We start from the raw sequence: 20914 nt of genomic DNA, 5'->3' as shown, positions 1-20914 counted from the left end.
CCTCCAAAAGGTTTGTATAGTTTATATACTGTTTAAAAACGTTTAAGAAACACTTTGAAAACACATCAGATCTCAGTGGTTAAAAAGAAAAGCATGCTGGATATCTATGCAGATATGGACCGGGTAATGTGTTAGTAATAAAAGGATACCAAATCATTACATAAAGTCAAACAACCAAAACCAAATGATACTCAGAAGTTTTTATGACAATCAAAGGATTTCATCCTGAAACCTAATGGCAGACAGGGTGCTGGTGCCTAGCCTGCAGAGGTCTGTGCATCCTTCTGTGAATACGCCTCTTCAGACCATCACTGACAGCTGTAGTGAATTTAATTAAAGTAACTCTATGAAATAAGCTTGCACCATTGAGTCTTACGTACATGGCTTAGGTAAAAGAGAATCTCTCAGTTTAGGGTTATGTAGGGACAGATCCGAATAGAATATAAAATCGCACTAAAGCTCGCTCAGTATTAAGAAAAGTATAAGATCTGTTTACAGTCAAACTTAAAGTCTGCCCGGCGACCAGGAAGGGTTTGTGGATGAGCAGAACATTGATCTAATTGGTTTCTGAGTCAGTGCATGTTCTCTGATGTGCAGACGAATGGCAGTATGAAAACAGCAGGCACTAGAGCAGCCTGGAAACCTGGAAGCTTTAAACAACCGGAAGTCATCAATGATACTTCTCCGCTGCACCACCAGAGGCCATCATAGCTCTGCTGTAAATGTTTCTACCTGCCCTAATTCATGCTCTTACAGTCCGAGATTGATTGATACTGATACTGACTATGTTTGGATGTATTCATGTAAAACCCAGATGCCCGATCCTTACAGTGGGAAGGTAAAACAGGACTGTTTGGTTGTTTGGCTCCATATATAAAATAACTGGCATAAATCCAGCCATTCAAACTTCAGTTGTCATTTTTATTTTAAATCAAGCATTCTTCGAGAACTTGGTGTACCTTGCATATCGATATACTGTGTGATACCGATTGAACTGAATAGGTCCCAAACTCGCAAATTATAGGTATGTTTTTGATTTTAGGGTAGTATAAAGAACACGTGAAATGCGGGTTTGACAGTGTACCCAGTTTGATAGGATTGAGGTTAATCAGGTCACATGACTGTAAAATCTGCATACCTACAGTGCTTGTGTTGAAGCTACTAGTGTTCCAGTTTGTTCTCTATACAGCAGTACTCATACCACAAATGAAAAGAAGCTTAAGTGTTTTAAACAAAACAGCTATCACTGCAAAGTTTTAGATTTGAAGTATTTCTGTGTTATACAGTCATGGTTAAAAATAAAATGCAGCTTCTGTCATTTTTGTGGTTTTATATATCAGAACATAATGAAAAATGATCCATCCATTACCAGGTCTAACAGTTAGACAAATGCAACTTCAGGTGAACACATGTCACACACTGTGTCATTATTTCCATCCATCCAACAAGCCCAAAGACACAAAAACTAAGTGCACCCAGTTGTTTAGTGGCTTGTAAAACCATTTTTGGCAGTGATTACATGTAGTAATTGTTTTCTGTATGACTTTGTCAGTGTCTCACATTATTGTGCAGGATTTTTGGCCCACTCTTCTACACAACGTTGCTTCATTCATTGAGGTTTGCGAGCTTTGACTGGCTCATGGTGTTGTTGGAATTGAGCTGTCAGACACATGACCAAACATTTGACTCTAGAATATTTTTGTATACTGAGGAGTTTATGGTCAACTGCAAAGTGCCTAGATCCTGAGGCTGGAGAATAAGCCCAAATCATCATTCCTCCACCACCGTGCTGATATTTAGTATGAGGTTTTTGTGCTGACACGTTGTGTTTGGGTTCACCAACATTTCTGCGGTGCATGTAGGAAAAACCTCTCCAAGTTGGTCACCTCTATAGGAGGGAAATTGTTCCAGAAGTCTCGTTGTTTTTTTCTTATGCAACTCTGTGAACCTAGGTCATGCTGTCATGTCCTTTTTTAGACAAAAGAAGCTTTGTCATGGCAACCCTTTTAAACAAGTCAGACTCGTTCAGTCTTTTTCTAATTGCACAGTCATGAACTTTAACATTTAACATACTAAGTAAGGCCTGTAGAATGTGAGATGTAGTTGCTCTGAGCATTGTAAGGCCTGACGCTAGGGTGAATTTGCTGGAACACCACTGCTGGGAAGGCTGCAAATTGTCTTGAATGTTTTTCACTTGTGAAAAATCTTTCTTTTATATATATATATATATATATATATATGGAAATGGCCTTGTAACCCTCCCCAGATTGATGGGCAGCAACAATTGTTTCACTAAGTTCACTTCTGATCTCTTTCTGGGCGTTGTGTTAACACACATCTGAAAAAGCTTTTATAGAGGCAGTTGATACGCTCAACCTAGATGCTTTTTACCCTCCCGATGTCTATGGAAGCACTGAGGTTGCACTTATTTGTTTCACACACTGCTTTTGCATTTTGGCTTATTAAATTATGTAAAAATTTAAGACCCAGGTGGGCCAGGTGACTTTTTTTTTTTGTTGATGTTTTGATACATAAAGTGCAATCAAAGCAACATATGCACAGATGCAGACCAAAGATGACTATCAGGTCACATGACCACATATGTTTCATTTATTTAAAAGGTTATCTGATCTTTCAAAAGCACAGCAACCTTGTGACCAATGACGCCCAACTGAGGACAAGGAGAGGCTGATGCAGTCACCGGATCAGCGTTACACAAGTTCAATCAGCACTTCGAAACATTACATAACTCACGAGAAAACATTAGATAAACTCTGATCTCTTGTATGATCTATGAATGCGGAAATGTGAGTGACGTGTGCAACACAACGAACTGATCAGAAGTCTATCAAGCAGACACGTTCAAACTATTGCTAATTATCCAAACTTCTGTTCTTTAATACCTGCATCTATTTGTTTTTCTTCTCAGTTGCTCTTTTCTGAAGAATTTGTGACTGCTACTGTTTTTATGTTTAACAAGTGAGCCTTATCCTCTCACAAATATCTCTTTATTGTCATTGTATATGTACAATGAATTTGTGAGTGTTCCACAGCAACTGTGCAGGAATAAAATATAAATAGTAATACAGAAGGAATAAATAGCAAACCACAGGAATATATACAAAATTATACGTATATGTACAAAACAATAGGAATATACACAAAACAAGGGGAATATACACAAAACAATAGAAAAGGCACACATTAAAAGTAAAGGGTTGCAAAGTGCTTGGAATTAGTGCGAAGAAATGACTTGATCTGAATGGACACATGCAGGTGGTGCAGGTGCTGCTGTGCCTTCTTTACCAGGGCCATGGTGTTGCCATGATGCCATGAGGAGTTCTTTCATTTTGCGGACGTTTAGCTTCAGGCCATTTTCTGAGCACCAGCAGGACAACTTCTCTACCTCCACCTTGTATGCTGTCTCATCTCCATCAGAGATGGGCCCAACTACGATGGTGTCATCGGCATACTTGAAGGTGGTGTTGGTTGGTTGGATTGGTGTACAGTCATATGTGTGCAGGGCAAACTGCAGGGGGCTGAGAATGCAGCCCTGTGAGGATCCAGTGCTGAGTGACAGTTGGTGAGGAAATCAAAGCAGCAGAGATGCTGAAAGTTGCTGAAAGCTTTTGAGAATGTAAAATGTCATCAACCGGGGATGCAGGTGCTGCAGGTCCTCATTCAGTGAGACAATGGCAAAGACTCGTCATCTAATGTGGGTGTTTGTCTAAACTGCCATTTTTGGTGTCAGATCACTGCTGAATAATGGCGATATGTTGTTTTTCATGAAGAACTGTACATGTGAAGCTTTATGTTGGTATCTGGGGACTTTCATTGACAATTATGTAACTATGCCGCTCTTCATATCAGTCTAAATTGATGTATTTCTAAATGGCAAATTAGCACATTTAATAAGGTAGAGTAACAGAGACAAAACTATTTTAGATTTCACTCAGTCACTAGGTAGAGCTTGCTAGTACTGGATTGAACCCCATTTTCAGATTCAGATAACTTTATTAATCCCAAAGAAAGGCAATTTGCTTGGAGGTTACCTGCACAACTTACTCACACAATCTAGAGTCCTTAGACACCAAGCAATAACTACTGTAGCATGTCAAGGCAAAGCTCAACAAACAATAATGTTTAAAAAAGAATAAAAATTAACAATACAATAATTAAATAGAATAACAAAAACTAAAATTGAACAAAGAAGGTGTTATAGCCGAGGGAATGAAGGAGTTTTAGCATTTCTTTGTTCTACACTAGAGTACAAGGAAGCAGTGATCTGAGAGCAGCTTCCTGAACTCAGATGACACACATGGTCAGGATGCAATAATAATGTGTTTTTATGAGAAGGTGTTAGCAGATGCTGTGGGAGGTTTTACCCTGAACAGGCAGATGAAATAAAATGTTAAAAGCCTTTCAATAAACTGCACAATAAAAATGACAGAACTGCTTTAATCAAAGATAGCATAGATTCAACAGGGAGCATTCCTTTTAAGACTTTGGCCCATATTAAGATGATACCATCACATAGTTGCTGCAGATTGGTCAGCTGCACATTCATAATGGGAATATCCTGTTCCACCACATCCCTAAGGTGCTCAGTTGGAATGATATAATCAGCCATCAGGAGATTGGTGAACTGTAGGGCTATGGGTTTAAAAACAATCCTCATTTGGTATCCAAAAGGGATCCAATTTGTGCCAAGAAACGATGGCACAAATTGTGTGAATGTGTGTGTGAATGGGTGAATGACTGGATGTAGTGTAAAGCGCTTTGGGGTCCTTAGGAACTGAGTAAAGCGCTATACAAATGCAGGCCATTTACCATCGCACCACCATCAGCAGCCTGAACTGTTGATACAAAGCAGCATGGATTCATGCTTTCATGTTGTTTACACTAAATTGTGACCCTGCCAGCTGAATGTTGCAACAGCAACACCTGGTGTGGTCTTCTGCTGCTCTAGCCCATCTGCTTCAGAATTTGACATTCAGAGATGCTCTTCTGCGTACTTGGTTTTATCTGACTTACTTTTTCCTTCTGATCAGCTCAAACCAGTCTTGCCATTCATCTCTGACCTCTGGCATAAAAATATTTTTATGCAGGGAACTGCCACTCAGTGTATATTTTCTCTTTTTTTAGGCCATTCTCTGTAAAACCCACAGGTGGCTGGGTAGATCAGCAGTTTCTGAATTACTGAATTACAGTCTAGCAGCAACAACTATGCCATGTTCAAAGTCACTTAAATCACCTTTCTTCTTCTTTTTGTTGCTTATTTTGAACATCGGCAGATCATCTTGACCATGTCTAAATGCCTGCATGCAGATGCTGCTACATAATCGGGTGACTAGATATTTTCTTCAAATTGCAGCTGAACAGGCGTACCTAATAATGTGGTGTAAAGATTCTGTTTTGGTAAGCAAATACATTTTTGTGCATGCCATGTTAACAGTACATTAAAATAAAAAGATTTTAATGTTCAGATCATGCCGTGCAATTACACTGACAAACACTCATTTGTCATCTAAAAGACACCCGGAAATGTTGTGGAAATATTCAGTAGATCAGATGAGCAAGAGCAGTCATTTCAGATCACAGTAATCATGTTCCACATCAGATAAAATTATGTAATTACAAAGTCACGAGGGCTGTTTTTCAAAACCCGCATCACAAACACGCTCAGTCACCTCTAGATAGTTTCACTTTATGTAGAGTAACTCATTCCAGTAGTAGTTACTTTTGCAAAATCTTTAGACAAAAGCGAAGAAAAAAAAGACAAACAAACAACTGTTAAAATACTACGCCGATTGAGACTGCACAAGATTTTTTTTAAAGTGACAGTGCGATCACGCCATGATGTAAAACATTACTTTGAAATCACAAATATTTAACAGAAAACAATCCAGTCAAATCTTCCTGAGATGGTTTTGTTCGTCTCATATTTGGCTCCACTGAATTTGAGATAAGGGACTTGGCACTTTTGTTATCAGTGTTCTGGACCGACTGCTGAAAGGATCCGAGTAGGCATACATGCCTACAGCTATCTGATGTTTTTTTAAGAACTATCTTTATTTTTGATCTCACATTCTTGGCTCGAGGAAGAACGCACCAGAAGCTTCTAGAAAGGTTAAAGTTACATAATCTCAGGTTAAACGAAAGTACACCCTCAATAAATTGCAGGGTTTTGCTATCAAAACAAAAATAATACTACAAAAGTACAATTAAATTAAAAAAAAAATGTAATTAGGTAAATACAATCTCAAGCAAGTGTAAACACAGGAGTGGTATAGCCTTACTACTTCCATAGGAATTAAGAAGGTTAAGTAGCAGACAGTTTATTCTTTTAGAAAAAGGCTGTTTTGGAAGGGTTGCCATGAGAATGCATTTTCTCTCTAAAAAGAAATCTCATCATCACAGAACCATGTCCTTTGGACAGATGAGACCGTGTTTGGTGAAGACGAAACGCACCATATCTGCAACTATCAAGCATGGATCTGGAGACCTTGGACATGGTCACCTTGGAGTTGACCATGAGCTCCTCTTCCTATCAAAGTATTCCAGAGTCAAATGCAAGGTCATTTGTCTGACAGCTGAAGCTTAAGACTTGCCAAGGACCAGGTTATTTTTCTCATATTCTGATATGTAAAACTTTGGAAATAACTGAAGGCATACTTCTCTTTACCTTGACTGTAGTTTGAAATACTACTTAAATTTTGCGACCTTACTCATAAAAAGTGTCGTAAAAGTGATCCATGGTGGTAAATAACTTCCTCATTGGAAGTTATTTACCACCATGGATCAGTCCACCTTTTTCTGTTATATTTTGCAGCTGACTTTTCCCCTCCCCCTTTTTCCCCTCATAAGGACATTAATAAACCACCTTCAATTAGTCTAGTCTTAATAGTGTCAGGAAATTAATAATTTACTTATTTATTGCTTTGACTGGCCCAACCAGCAATCCTACATGGGTTCTGCATTAACAGATTTGCATTAACAGACATTTTACCAGGGTTATAACCAGTTGCACCAGTACCTCTGTCATTTAAATCACGTGTAAGTGCAACATGCTGCGTCCTCAGATCAATGGAGATTTTACTGTCCAAGTACAACAGTCCAACACAGGAACTGCAAGCTTCATTAAGCTCTGGAATGCTTAAAGCTCATTATGTAACCCAATTACATAAGCAGACACGAGATAACAGCAAATCCACAAATCTGCCGTGAACCCTGGAGATCAGCGTAGCCTTTACTTGCTCTGAAACTAACATTAATGTGGATATTTAACTTAAACCTAGATAACTCCATTAAACTTTAAGAGAGCAGAGGAAGTGCTTTGTGATAAGAGAGTAGTTCTTATCACGAAACGCTGGAGTACAGTTCAAACTGATCAAACACACTACTCTAAAAAGCTGAACTCCAACAACTGTTGTATGAAAAACAGTTTTTTTATGTCTGCATAGATTTTCAGTCATCTAGATCATTGTAGTCTTAACAGCTTGAAATGAAGGTGGGTGAACTTCTTTACATTATATTAAAAAAGGAGAAAAATAACTAAGAAGTCCTTCTTTTTTTAACAGCTTCGTTACTTGACCAATGTATTTAGCCAGTTGGGGATTGACCGATGCAAAACCTGAGTATATTTGATGTGACTTTAGGGCGTTTTTTTCTGTTTTTATTAAGCACTGAATGAAACACACACACACACACACACCAGGTTTTTAGTTTAAAAAAAGGTCTTTTAAATATATAAAACCACACATATTTGTATAAACATTGCAAAGAACCACCAGAATATTGAAACATACATTATCTCTGAATGAAATTTACCGCATATTTACTCATACATTACTCATACATAAATCTAGCTTTAAAGATAATCAGTGAGCGTGACCTCGATCAAATCATTTTCCGTGTTTCTTTCATCTCCAGGTCCCTCGGCTGTCTAAGGTACTTCAACTTCCGTCAAGTCATTTTTAACCTCTTGAGCCTCATTTTCTGTTTTCCCTTGCTCCATTCTTTCTAGCTCTATCTTAAGTTGCTCTTTCTCGTTTATTATCACTTCTTCCTCAACAGCTCTCTGCTGCTCCTCTCTCTCTTTCCTCTCTTTTTCAGCCTTTTCCATCTTTTCCTGCTTCTTCAGCTTCCAGAAGAATCTCAGGTTTTTCTCAGGGTACGTCACTTTGGCCAGTGGCAGCTTAAAGATTCTTTCGGTCCCCGTGGTTAAGAGAAGGAAAGTCAGGGCAGACAGGCAGAAAGGCCAGGTGCAGGCTGGAAGACCAAACTGTGGATTTAAAAAAAAAAAAAAAACAGTTGTGAAACATATTTTAATGTTTTTTTAACAGTTTTTATAAAAATAGGAGTGAGAATAAAATGTACTTACCCTGGACATGATGTTGGCGATGGCTGAGCCAAGGTATGCACAGAAAAAAGCTGCAGAGGAGGAGGGAAAAATTGTTTGATGTAAATGATAAAGTGTGATTACAAATAACTGCCTTTGTTTGGTAAGGTTGCACATGGTTGCTTGTCATTTGGCCTTATTTTGCAGATAAGAGAATGCATTTTTGTAATTTTTTTTACTCACCACATGTGATAGCAAGCAGATGCACTTGCCAGGTGAGAGCATAAAACATTCCTCCAATAGCAATGCAGGCTAACACACAGTTGTACCCCCAGAGGCCAAAGTAAATGTCTCCAAACGGAGCCGCCAGGGCCAGACCTGCAAAATATTTCGTTACTGTTACCAGAGAAGAGTTCACCCAAAGATTGGTTTATCTTAGTAAATTAAAACCCTCCTGATCAGAACAAGTTTTACATGGCATGTCCTTTTTTTTACAATATCGGATGCCTGGTTAGACACTGTGACATCCTCTCACCTGAAACCATTCCCACTGCAGATCCCAGGACAGCATGAGCACAGGTGATGGGGGAGGAGATAAAGAGGGAGATGATGAAGATGCCTCCAGTCCAAGGGTTGTCACAGCCATAGACCTGGCCTATTCCTACTGGCACTGACATGAAGAGCTGAAAGTGTACAGGCAGAAATGTAAAGCCCGCTTTATTGGATGTGCAGCTGTATTTAACTTGTGAACAACTTAAAGTTGCATATATAGTTAACAACATAGGTCCACATTATTTTAACTTGTTAGCTGAAAGCATGTGCTAAAACCTCGGCTACAAGACCATGACTTCTGAAGTTAAAAAGGCTGCGAAATCTGCATGTTATCATTTCCTTTCAGCTACCTTTGCTACGTCAAGCTCAGCCCACGTGATGTTGGGCAGCTCCGAGCGTGGCTGAATGAGGACTTGAGGGAAGTAGTTGTTGTAGTAGCCGGTGGCGACCATGTGGAGACACACCAGGATGTTAAAGGGCAGGGTGAAAACAGGAAGATCCCAACGACTGTTGATAGATGCCAGGGCGCTGGACACAATGGGGCTGGACATGAAAAGGCATCACATCAGAAATCTGCTCCACATTTAACTCACATTTACAAAATAACCCAAGTACATCTATGTTCAATCACACCAGTCTGCGCTAATGTTAAAATCACGGAAAGGCAGCGTAAATAACACCTGTATTGTTCTTCTGGAAAAACCTTGGGTCCTGGCCTTCATACCGCCCACCAAAATATTGTTGTAGATGGAGCACACCCTGACAGGAACACCCTCTCACTGCAGAACAATGCACCCCACTGCATTATAGAAACTACTCAGGAATGCTTTGAAGAGTTTGACAAAGATTTTGCACTTTGATCAAACGTGATGCCCTGGAACAAGCCCGATCCATAATACCAGGGAGTGCTCTTAATATCCCAGTGCTAAATACTACAGGAGGCACCCAGACATCCTGTAGTTTTATTGTTATGACTCATCGATGTAGAGCAATCATTCTTTTTACACATTTCCAGCTTTTAGGAGCAGAGATGACAGATCTGTATATGACTGATATGGTCTCTTTTGTCTACTTAACTACAGCAAATAATTTGTATTATTTATTTATTCATTCATTTGTTTGCTTTTATTACAATGTCTCAGAACAATACGTAACCTATTATGACACAGAAAATGACAACTGATGGCATTCATGATTCGTGACTGGCTTATCTACTTTTCTTTATCTACCTTTCACTTTTTATGATGCAAACCTAGTGCACAGTTTCACCATTTCTCGGTCTTACCACATCATGGACATAAAGATGTTCGGCAGAAGAAGCCACCAGTACCAGTTTCCTGCGTTAGAGAACACGGTCATCAGCAGACCCACCAGTATCCCGTTGTAGCCGTACAGCCCTGCAGCTATTGCACCCCTGAAGGAAAGTTTTTTGAATCAATTTTTTTTTCTAGCTCAAGCCAAATGATAAATTTTCTTTTACTGCCAAGCAGATAATCATCAAGAATGACTTCTCGGCCCGCCTTCTGGCATTAAGACTGACAGTATTTAAAGATAGCATCAGTTAGGGGGGGAAAAAAACACCTGAGTGCTCACACCTGTTCTGTTGCAATAGGAGAGCGGAAATGGTTGCAAAGAGCGTGCCCACAAAGCCATTTAGGGCCCACCAGTAGTTCTGCAGGATGAGGCCGGCAAAAATGACAAGGCCACTCAGGGGGTTGTTGACAAACATCACCTGGGCCGCGCCGCGCAAGACCCAATCCAGCAGCCGCAGCAGGAAGAACTGCTCTGAAAGATGCGACAGTGAGAGATATTTGACTGCCAGCAAACACTTCACATCTTCAAAGGCTGTGAAAGGGTTACTAACATAATCATCTTCTTCTATGCAAACTCTCACATGTATGGAGGGAAATAGTTACACATTGTCTGTAGTTACACATTAAACTCGATAGTGCTGCTTGTCTCAAGGGCACATTTTCAAGTTCCCGTCATGATTTTTGCCACTGCTGGGGAATACTGTCATACATGGAATTTCATGGTAGTGCTTTATTGATGTTTTCTGATTTAAGTACTTCAGTTATGCCAGTTGGTATTTTTCACTATTTTAGAAGCTAACTGGGTAATCCTACCAGTTTCAACACCCACACGCTGATTAACTGACTCATGCACGCTCCTATGAAAAGGCGGCATTAGCAGTGAGAAAGTTTTCTACAAAATAGCATGACCAAATTTTTTTTTACTTAACACAACTATCTTATGTCCCAGATTGTTATACCACCTGCACTGTTGGCAAAACTACTTTCTATTTAGTTCCAAACTTTAAATTTGAAGTAAGCTGCTGATGTTAACCTACTTTCCATCCATTTTCCAAACACCTCCATGTCTCCAGAGAAGTAGGACACTCCTTTGAGGAAACGGGCCCTGGCTTTCTGCAGGGCTGTTGCTCCTGCAGGTTGCACTCGGTCCTCTTGCCTGTCCTCCTGGGAGTTCCCATTCTGAGATGGTAAGTAAGGGTGTGCCATCAGGGGCTGGAGCTCCTGCAGTCAGCAGCATGTTCAGTAATTAATTTCAGAATTACAGTTTGAGTCATGATAAGTTGAGGTGAAATATGAATATTGACTAACAGTGAAGGTGGTGGCAGAAACACTGGAGGACAGCACATCAGAACTGGAGCTGCTGGTAATCTTCTGAACTTCCTGACAGTGCAGAGATGTAGCTGTTACTCAGGAGCAAACACACTCTTCCTCCATTTATATATAACAAGGTACACCATAGGTATACATACTGACCACTCGTGAATGTGTTTTGTTTTTCAGTATGATTACTGTTATATTGGTGGCGGTCACGTTTCTGTGCTTCAAAGTCATTCTACATCATTATTAAGTGTGGCCTTTGAAATATCCCCTGAGGGACAATAAATGATTAATTACTGTGTCTGTACCTTTGTTCTATCAAAACATGTAAAAAAAGAAAAATGCAATCTCATATCTTAGGAAATTTTAATATATATCAATGCCTTCTTTCCTTACATGCTCCATTAAATGCAGCCCTTTTAACCCTTTATTTTAAATTTGTATTTAAACTTGAGTGTTACTGGAGGGGATTACAATACGTTTTTTTGCAGTGTCTTTACTTTTGTGTCAAGGTCCTGAGTCTGACGACTCAGTGTTTTGTGTTTCTTTATGCTTTTGTTTATCCTGAGTATGTATTCTGTTATGATTTACAGTTTGTTAGGTTTCTGTTCTTTGCTTACCCTGGTCCCACTTCTGTGTTCTGTCTGTTTATGGCGTCACACTGTCTGTTTGTGAATCTGTCTGTTTAGTTAGTTCAGTGTCTTGTCTGGTTCTGTGTCTGAGTTTCCTGTTTTATTCTGAAGGTCCCTGTCTCGTGTGAGTGTGTTCAGTTTACGCTTCCCCTGTCCCGTCACCTCTGACTTCTTCCAGGTGTGTTGTCCTCCTGTCTCTCATCCCCTGATTACTGCTGTGTGTATTTAAGCCCTTTGTGTTCTCCTGCCTGTTGCCGGTTCGTCTGTGTTCCACGGTGTCCTGTTCCGCATCTGCCTCTCTCCCTGTTTCGTGTGTTCTCAGGTTTATTTAGTTTTTTCCAGTTTAGGTTTGTTTAGTTCCTTGTCATCCCTCACTGCCTCTTTGCCACTACACCACCCTGTAAATAAACATCACTCGAATCATCAGTCATTGCCTGCATTTTGGGTTCTCCTTTCCTCCAACACCACACAGCCCGCCTCAGCAGCCGTGACAGTAAGAACACCTGTTCTGACAAACCATCCTACTTTGGCAAAACGTCCTACCGTAAGTAGTTTACGCACATTTCTGCTGTCACAGAGTAATCCTAGCACCAATTTAAGTAGGTATGATGGGTTGCCACTTAACTTTGCCCATCAGAGTATGCTTGTAGCTCATATGCATACAGCCAGAATGGTTTGCCACTTCATTTTGCCCGTCAGAGTATGTGTGTAGCTGTTATTAACAACGGTAGGATGATTTGGAGTTACCTGGCCCGTTGGAGCGATCTCCGAGGAGGAAGCAACGTTCGCGTCGTAGGTAGGGATGGGTACCGGTTCTGACACAAATGGTAGTAACCAGACCGAAAAGCAGCGCACATTTCAGTGCTTTTTTTTTTTTTCCTGAGATGTCATACAGTTTGGATTCCAGCCAATCATTTTACCTTCGCGAGCGTAGTAGGCGGGCCCAGGTACCTACGTTCTTTTAGAGCAGAGCTAAAGATTAAAAATGCCCAAGACAAAGTGGTCAAAGTCTGGCTGTACTTCACAGCAAAAGATTCAAACTCAGCAGCCTGCAATAAGTGCTTTAAGGTGATACTGTGCAAAGGAGGTAACTCCTCGAATCTGATGAAACACCTGGCGACATATAGCATTTTGTTAAAAGCCGAGAAATGCGCCGTATTTGATAACTTGCTGCGAGACCTCACACTGCGCACGTCTACTGCGCGTGGGTTGCCTGTTATCTGACCTGGAGTTAGCAACATCCCCCAAAAACCCGAAGAGTAGAGTCCTGGCCCCTAGCCCTGCCAGTCTAGCACAAATGATGACCGATGATGATCGCAGCAGCAGCCGTTCTTCTCTGCGTGAGTAGCTTAATGTTGTTCGTGTGTAATTTACGTTGAGTAGGCTAACCACGTTATTACATTAATGCATGCAAGGTGAACTAGCAAACACCATCATAGCTACATGCGGCTGTCTTCTTGTTTGATGGCAGATACTCCCTTCACCCTGGCCAAAAAGGCTAAGATGGCCAAAGAAAAAGAGGGAAACGGCTAAACATGAGAGGTTTTTGGATAAAGTTTTTTTTGTTTTTTTTTTTCCATGGTTGAAGCACTGCTTCCAGCCAAGAGTGATGCCATAAATCCCCTATAGCTGTGGAAAAGGCTAACATTGTTATCTTTTTACAAAAAACAGCTAAACATAAGAGGTTTTTGGACCAATTTTGTGTTCTCCATTCTTTAAGCACCGGTTCGAGCACCGTTTCAAAAGTACCGGTTTGGTACTGGTATCAGATAAAACCTAAACGATACCCATCCCTAGTCATAGGCGCCTCACCCCACAGCCGGATGGTGGGACCTCAGAACTGCCGGCTGTGGTGAGTGAGAAAGACACTCTTTCTGTTTCACCAGACTTTGGGACTGTTAATTCTGGGGCTGTGTTTATTCTGTTAGCCGCCCGGCCTGAAGCCCAGTCGCCACCTCCACCACATTCAGCCTCACTACCCATAGCTCAGTTACAGTCACAGCCAGACTTACTACAGACTATGCTACAGTCCATAGCCCAGTCTGTAGCTCAGTTGGCAGAAGATCGATAGTATCGATCCCAAGTCGGGATCGGTATCGGATCGATACTAGCCTGGTTAGATCGATTCTTTACTTGGAGTTCTGCTTGTTTGCTATGCTGTGCTTTCGGCAAAAACGAAACAGCCAGGTCGCTGGACTCGCCGCTCCTGTGTCAGCGGAGAGCAGGCACACTTTGCTTCCCCTCCCCTCCCCCCCCCCCTTATGTTTCGGTGTTGCGCTGACACGTCACGTGACTTAGACACTTTGGGGGTTATTAAGTTTACATATTAAATATATTTTTACCAATTGTTTTTGTTGTTGAGAATTTTAATTGTAATTTTTGTATTATAGTTTATCAACAGTATTTGTTTTAATTTGTTTACTGGTTTGCCTGCACTTAAGATTAACAAAAAAGAGGGGAAAAAAAAAAAAGAGCGCCACCACGGCAGACCCCATGGCATTTTCATGCTTCGCCACATCATTTATTCTTACAATAATCACACGGTTGCTGTAACAGTACATTCAATGGCTGCAGCTCTCCCGCTGGCAGCCGTACACATCAACACCAAAAACAACAACAGCACAAGCAGCGCACAGGTTTTAAGCCGGTGAGGCATGATTGTAGATGCAGTGAAGGTGAGTCCATCTCATCTGCAGCAGCATCACAGACCACGGCCCGCCACAATAATAAAGCATTTTTTATTTAATTATAAATAAATTATTTCTCCTAATTATGTCCTGGGTTTTAAGTAATTAATAATACAAAAGGAAAAATCACAAAAAACACTTAAAGGCATGAAAATTAATTGCAATTTAGCAATTCAATGAGGCATCCACTTTATTTATTGAAAAGTATCGGTATTGTTATCGGCAATACTGGCCCGAATTTACTTGGTATCAGATCGATACCAAAATATGCAGTATCACACACCACTACTGGCCAGATCTGAGACTGTGATGCACTCCAGGGCCTCCCCAGAGGCTGGGTTTCAGCCCCCAGCTGACTCTGGACCCCTGGAACTTAAGAAGCCAGCTGAGGACTGCACCCGGCTGTCGCTGCCTGAGCAGAGTCAATGCTCCGCGCAGCTGCAGTCTGCTATGTGTTTGCCAGAGGCCCGTGTGCCTGCTGGTTCTGATCTGTTCCTGCCAGGGGACCCGAGGAGCCCGTCCAGCCTCCTGCTGACTGTCATGGTCCTGAGTCTGACGACTCAGTGTTTTGTGTTTCTTTATGCTTTTGTTTATCCTGAGTATGTATTCTGTTATGATTTACATTTTGTTAGGTTTCTGTTCTGTGCTTACCCTGGTCTCACTTCTGTGTTCTGTTTATGGTGTCACTCTGTCTGTTTAGTTAGTTCAGTGTCTGGTTCTGTGTCTGAGTTTCCTGTTTTATTCTGAAGGTCCCTGTCTCGTGTGAGTGTGTTCAGTTTACGCTTCCCCTGTCCCGTCACCTCTGACTTCTTCCAGGTGTGTTGTCCTCCTGTCTCTCATCCCCTGATTACTGCTGTGTGTATTTAAGCCCTGTGTGTTCTCCTGCCTGTTGCCGGTTCGTCTGTGTTCCACGGTGTCCTGTTCCGCGTCTGCCTCACTCCCTGTTTCGTGTGTTCTCAGGTTTATTTAGTTTTTTCCAGTTTAGGTTTGTTTAGTTCCTTGTCATCCCTCACTGCCTCTTTGCCACTACACCACCCTGTAAATAAACATCACTCGAATCATCAGTCATCACCTGCATTTTGGGTTCTCCTTTCCTCCAACACCACACGGCTCGCCTCAGCAGCCGTGACATTTTGTTACTTTTTACCACATGATTCGTTGTTCTTTTGGCAATAAAAGTGCCTTTACATTGCTATATTTCACATTCTGTTCAAGAGTTTGTGATCAATTTTGTCTTATAATTAATGAAATGGACTGAGCTAACACTAGACCGCTAATCTTCCACAGATATTTGTTAATCTCATAAAGAAAAATCATTAACTGCCCTGCTGGACTTCCAGAGGCTTTGCTAAACACCAGTGCCCCTACCTTTGTGCAGTTCGGTCCAGGCATTTGTCCCAGAAAAGGCAGAGGCAGAGACGGCTCCCAGCTTCTCTAGAGCTGCTCTAGAGATCCTTCAGCTGAAGGCTTTTATACTGTAGTTACAGGCTCTAAAGAAAACTCCACCTCATCTCTCCCTCACATCCATCTCTTCATCTCACGTGCATCCTCTGCAGGAATCATTGGAATTCAGCAGTGATAGTCACCGCCTCACTCATATCTTCCTGGACATGCTTAAAAACAGTCCTCAATTCCAAAGGAAGAAAAACTCTGTAACATTTCCACAATAAAAAAACAAAACTGTTTTAAGTCACAGTACTCCACCTTCCTGAATGACTGGCAATGGGCCATAACACACATAGGAGATCATTCTGTTAAAAGTTAAGTTAAAAAACAAGAGTTTGTAATGTAAAGTAATTTAAGGATAAGCACAGCACGACTCCCACTGTGCTTGAATTGATTAAGTTTAATCTGCTACACTTTAGCGCCGTCACTGCGTATCCAAGTAGCATTACTACAACCAGCTGACACACATACACTTAAAGATGAATGATGGAACTGAAGATCGGTTTGTTTGTTTGTTCCTTCAGCATTTATTTTGTCATTAAACACAATTATGATGTAATTGCAGAGATGATTAGCAGCCCTGATTGCCGCCGCAGAGTTTTACGCATTGCTGGAGATGAAAGACGAGTTTGATGATGAGGGCATGAATGAACAACAAACAGGTTTGGTAAAATATTTTGGTCAAAACAGAACACACTAGAACTTTCCAGGAATGGTTATTCAAATGCTCGTTTGGTACTTTTTTCTGATATAGGCTAATCTTCTAATCTAATGCCAAAAACAACAACAACAACAAAAAAACCTGAAACTCTGGCCAGTCCACCCACAGCTGCTTCTACTATTTCCCACCATGTTAAAGTAGCTCAATGTTTTTCCAGCTCTGAGCTCATTGAGTTTACTCAGACTAAATGTTCATATTGAATGAGTAAGGTGACATTACAGGAATCTGTGTCAGCAGTAGACAGATCACCCTGTTCTCCATCAGTATCTCATCTGTCGTTTCAGGACCTGTTATTGCATGTACTGTAACGGCTTCAGTGGGCTGTGACAAGCAGGTCAGCATGATTTCAGATTTACAGGACAGTCGACTTGTGGTACACGTCTTTATGTATAGGGAAAAAAACGCGCAACTTAGGGACCAGGGCCCTGTTTCAGGAAGCCGGTTTAGTGCCAAGTCTGACTAAGTATACCCTGAGTTAACGAAAACTCTGGTTTTTCGGTTTCACAAAGCGAGTTCAGCTGAAGCCTGAGTGAGTCACTATGACGACACACTCCGTGAAGCTAACCTGCCCCCTAACAGGTTTACTACAACTAACCCTGACTGTCCCCGCCTCTTTGTCGGAAACCTGACAGTAGGAAGTGTCAGACATGGCGTGTCCCTTCCTTGAAGAGCCAGTAGATCTTGAAGCCCAAATACTCCGCAGAGCTCTCCGCCGGGAGAGAGTGATCAGAGCGCGTTTGGACATTTTATCATTACCTGATGATTTCCTGTGCGAACGTTACCGTTTCTCAGCACAATCAATAAGTTATTTGGATAACATCCTCAGGCCATATATTACGCATGTGACACATCGCGGACATGCGCTCAGTCCATTACATATTCTTTGTACCGCACTCCGTTTCTTTGCAAACGGGAGCTTTCTGTACAATATTGGTGACGCTGAGCACGTTTCCAAGGCTACCGTCTGTCGGGCAGTCAGGAATGTTACAGTTGCACTGAAACGTCTCCTGTACTGGTTTGTGGTGTTCCCCGGTCATAGACCCACAAGATTTATCAAAGAGGGATGCCACAAAATTGCAGGTATCAGGATGACCAAAACTTAATTTATGATGTGGTGATGCTTGGACTACTACATAAATTTTACATTTATTTTCACGGTTCCCAGGCGTGATTGGCTGTACAGATGGCACTCACATTCCAATCATTGCTCCTTCAGTAAATGAAGGAGACTATGTGAACAGGAAGTCTTTCCACAGCATTAATGTACAGGTACATAGTTCCCTGTAGCATTTCAAACTAACAAATTATTTCATTATAGTAATGGATGCTAATTTGTGTTCTCTGCACTGTGAAGATCATATGTGATGCTGCCAACATTATCACAAATGTGGAAGCCAAGTGGCCAGGCTCTGTCCATGACTCACAAATATTCCGTGAATGTACACTGAGCACAAAATTTGGACATGGTGAGTTGAAAATACTTTAAAATATATAAAGACCAATTGCTACAGGGACATTTGAACTGAAGTGTATCCTTCTGTCTTAGGAGAGTTCACTGGCTACTTGCTTGGTGATAGGGGTTATCCATGTTTACCCTATTTGCTTACCCCTTACCCTGACCCTGAACCGGGCCCACAGCAGCGATATAATCTGGCTAATTGCAGGACAAGAGCCAGAATTGAAATGACTATCGGAATGCTTAAGGCCCGGTTCCAGTGCCTGCAAAGACTCAGGGTCACCCCAGAAAGGGCATGTGACATTATTGTGGCATGTGTGATTCTTCACAACATTGCCACAATTAGAGGAGAACACTGTCCTTCTGAACCAAACAGCAGTGATCCAAACCATGAACATCCTGACCCTCCCACGGACATACAAGATGGAAGAGCAGTCAGAGACACCATATGTCACAATCATTTCTTTTGACCCATCACCTCAACATGTTGAAAGACGAATAAACAGATTTTCTGTTCAACTGGCTTTATTGGTCGCCTGTATTTCCTGTACACAAAGTATTAAAAGATGTAAACCTCATAAAGTGTCTCTGTTGCTTCCTCCTCTGTAACAGCTGTCAATGTTTCTTCATTATTTTCCTGCAGTAAAGAAATAAACAACATTGCTGTTCTACTGTAAACTCATATAATCTGTGGAGTATTACTCACAACTGCATGTTGGTCTGGCTCAACAGGAGGCTGCACCAGATGCAGTACACCATCACCATCAACTGATAGAATATGAGGTTTATACAGGTCACTTATAACTTACAAGGGACCAAATGGCAATTAACAAACATATAGCACTCAGCTTACACTTCATTGTCATTATGCTCTCAAAGACAACCAAGACTGAGGGAAGGCAAAATCAGTAGGAAAATAACTTCACTACAAACAAATTCATTATGGTGAAGAGTTTATCAAATGAATGAGTAGCACTGCAAAGGTGACTGTGAAGAAAGGATGTATGCACATCATGTATTATTTTGAATTTACCCCTTATGTCGGCACTTGTGTCTTGCGGGGTTATTGACTCAGAGGATGTCCCCACAGAGATGCCTTCGGCCACAGGGCGCCCACTGTTTTGGCTGAGGGCCAACTGCTCAGCCTCTGTGAGTGGTGGTGGTGGAGGACCCCCACCTGTTTTTCGGGCCTCCGCTTTTTTTCTGTTGGCTATAACGGGTCACATTTGAGCATACAGAGTAAGCAAATATGTACTTGTAATGTGCTCAGATAATTTCAATAAGTGCTTACAGAAAGAAAATTAATGTAGCCTCTAACTGCAATCGATTTACATCGGACAAACAGACCAAGCACTATGGCTCATAATACAATTACACCTTACCTGTTTGGACTATATTTTTATATTTCATTTTTACTTGCTGCCAGGAACGTTTGGGGCCTGTTGGGTTGCACCTGCGCTCACATCACATCACAACATAAAATGTATAAAATAACAAATAAAATAACATATGATAAAATAACGTGTTAAATGGGTGGAAATCCCTAGATCAATGTTTATATTAACACTCACGCATTGACTCTGTCGGCTTTGTTTTGCCATGCATGCTCCCTTTCTTTTGCAGCTGAGGCTGTGTTACCTTTTTTTCTGCAAAATTTGCATGTTATCGGCATATGCTGCCATCAGAATTTCGGCCTCAAGCGCTGTAAAATACATTGACCGCGCCTTCTTTCCCTCCGTCTCCATGGTGACTCGCTTACTCTGTGCTCCGCTTATCAGGGCTTTATGTATCCTCGTGCGCGCGCTTCACTTGGGGTTAAAGCAACTCCGCGTTGATTGAACTAATTGTTATCAGCCATTCTGAAACCGAATATTCCGAGTTGGACAGTTCGGGGTTACTCAACCCTGAGTATCGTTTTTCACTCTAAGTTTTCTAAACCGGCTTCCTGAAATAGGGCCCAGGCGCCAATTCAAAATGTAATGGTAATCTATCTTTGTCACTCGATAATGGAAACCTAAACTAAAACTAAAACTGAACTCGAAAGATATTAAAGTGTCAAAATTTGCGGATGGAGCATTTGGGAATGGCCGCGCCATAGAGAGTCTCTGACCCCCGTCGACCCTACATTAGTTTTAAAACGAAGTAAACGCTCCCAAATAATATATTTCCTCACTGCGGTGACTTGCTAGATCAGTGTCCTCGAATTTATTGAGAGACATGGCCACAGGAACTAAGAAGAAGAGCGTGCAAACCCGAATCTCCACGGTGGCGGCGGGGGAAAGTAATGCTAGCAGTGCCAAGGTTAGCCCTGCTAGCCAAGAAGAAGGGCCAAAGATGGATATAAGCGGCCTGTTTGCCGAAATGACTAAGCTTGGAACTATCCTAACTAGTGTTGCGGCCGATGTATCTCACATCAAGTCAGACGTGGGCGAATTTAAAAGCGCTATGA

General features: G+C 41.4%; 1 protein-coding gene and 1 long non-coding RNA gene across 2 annotated transcripts; one reads left to right on the top strand and one right to left on the bottom strand.

Annotated features, from left to right (window-relative positions):
- Positions 1-7707: 7707 nt before the first annotated feature.
- On the bottom strand, positions 7708-16300 carry slc14a2 (solute carrier family 14 member 2). The gene is made up of 10 exons (XM_085475269.1): positions 16211-16300; positions 11515-11586; positions 11244-11427; positions 10489-10678; positions 10179-10307; positions 9244-9436; positions 8877-9024; positions 8585-8719; positions 8384-8433; positions 7708-8284 (listed from the first exon to the last, which is right to left on the bottom strand). The coding sequence occupies exons 1-10, from the start codon at positions 16232-16234 to the stop codon at positions 7946-7948; spliced, it is 1464 nt and encodes a 487-aa protein (XP_085331395.1). The 5' UTR covers positions 16235-16300; the 3' UTR covers positions 7708-7945.
- A 1142-nt stretch (positions 16301-17442) lies between these two features.
- Positions 17443-18988, top strand: LOC146696915 (uncharacterized). The gene is made up of 2 exons (XR_014923346.1): positions 17443-18475; positions 18556-18988. It is a non-coding gene; the product is annotated as an uncharacterized LOC146696915 (long non-coding RNA).
- Positions 18989-20914: the final 1926 nt, after the last annotated feature.

The sequence above is a fragment of the Copadichromis virginalis genome, linkage group LG12 (assembly GCF_057382275.1).
Source record: "Copadichromis virginalis isolate Kocher_CV1m ecotype Utaka linkage group LG12, C_Virginalis_male_GT1.1, whole genome shotgun sequence".
Lineage (NCBI taxonomy): Eukaryota > Metazoa > Chordata > Actinopteri > Cichliformes > Cichlidae > Copadichromis > Copadichromis virginalis.
The sequence above is the reverse complement of the archived record's forward strand: the minus strand, read 5'-3'. Positions and strand labels throughout refer to the sequence as shown.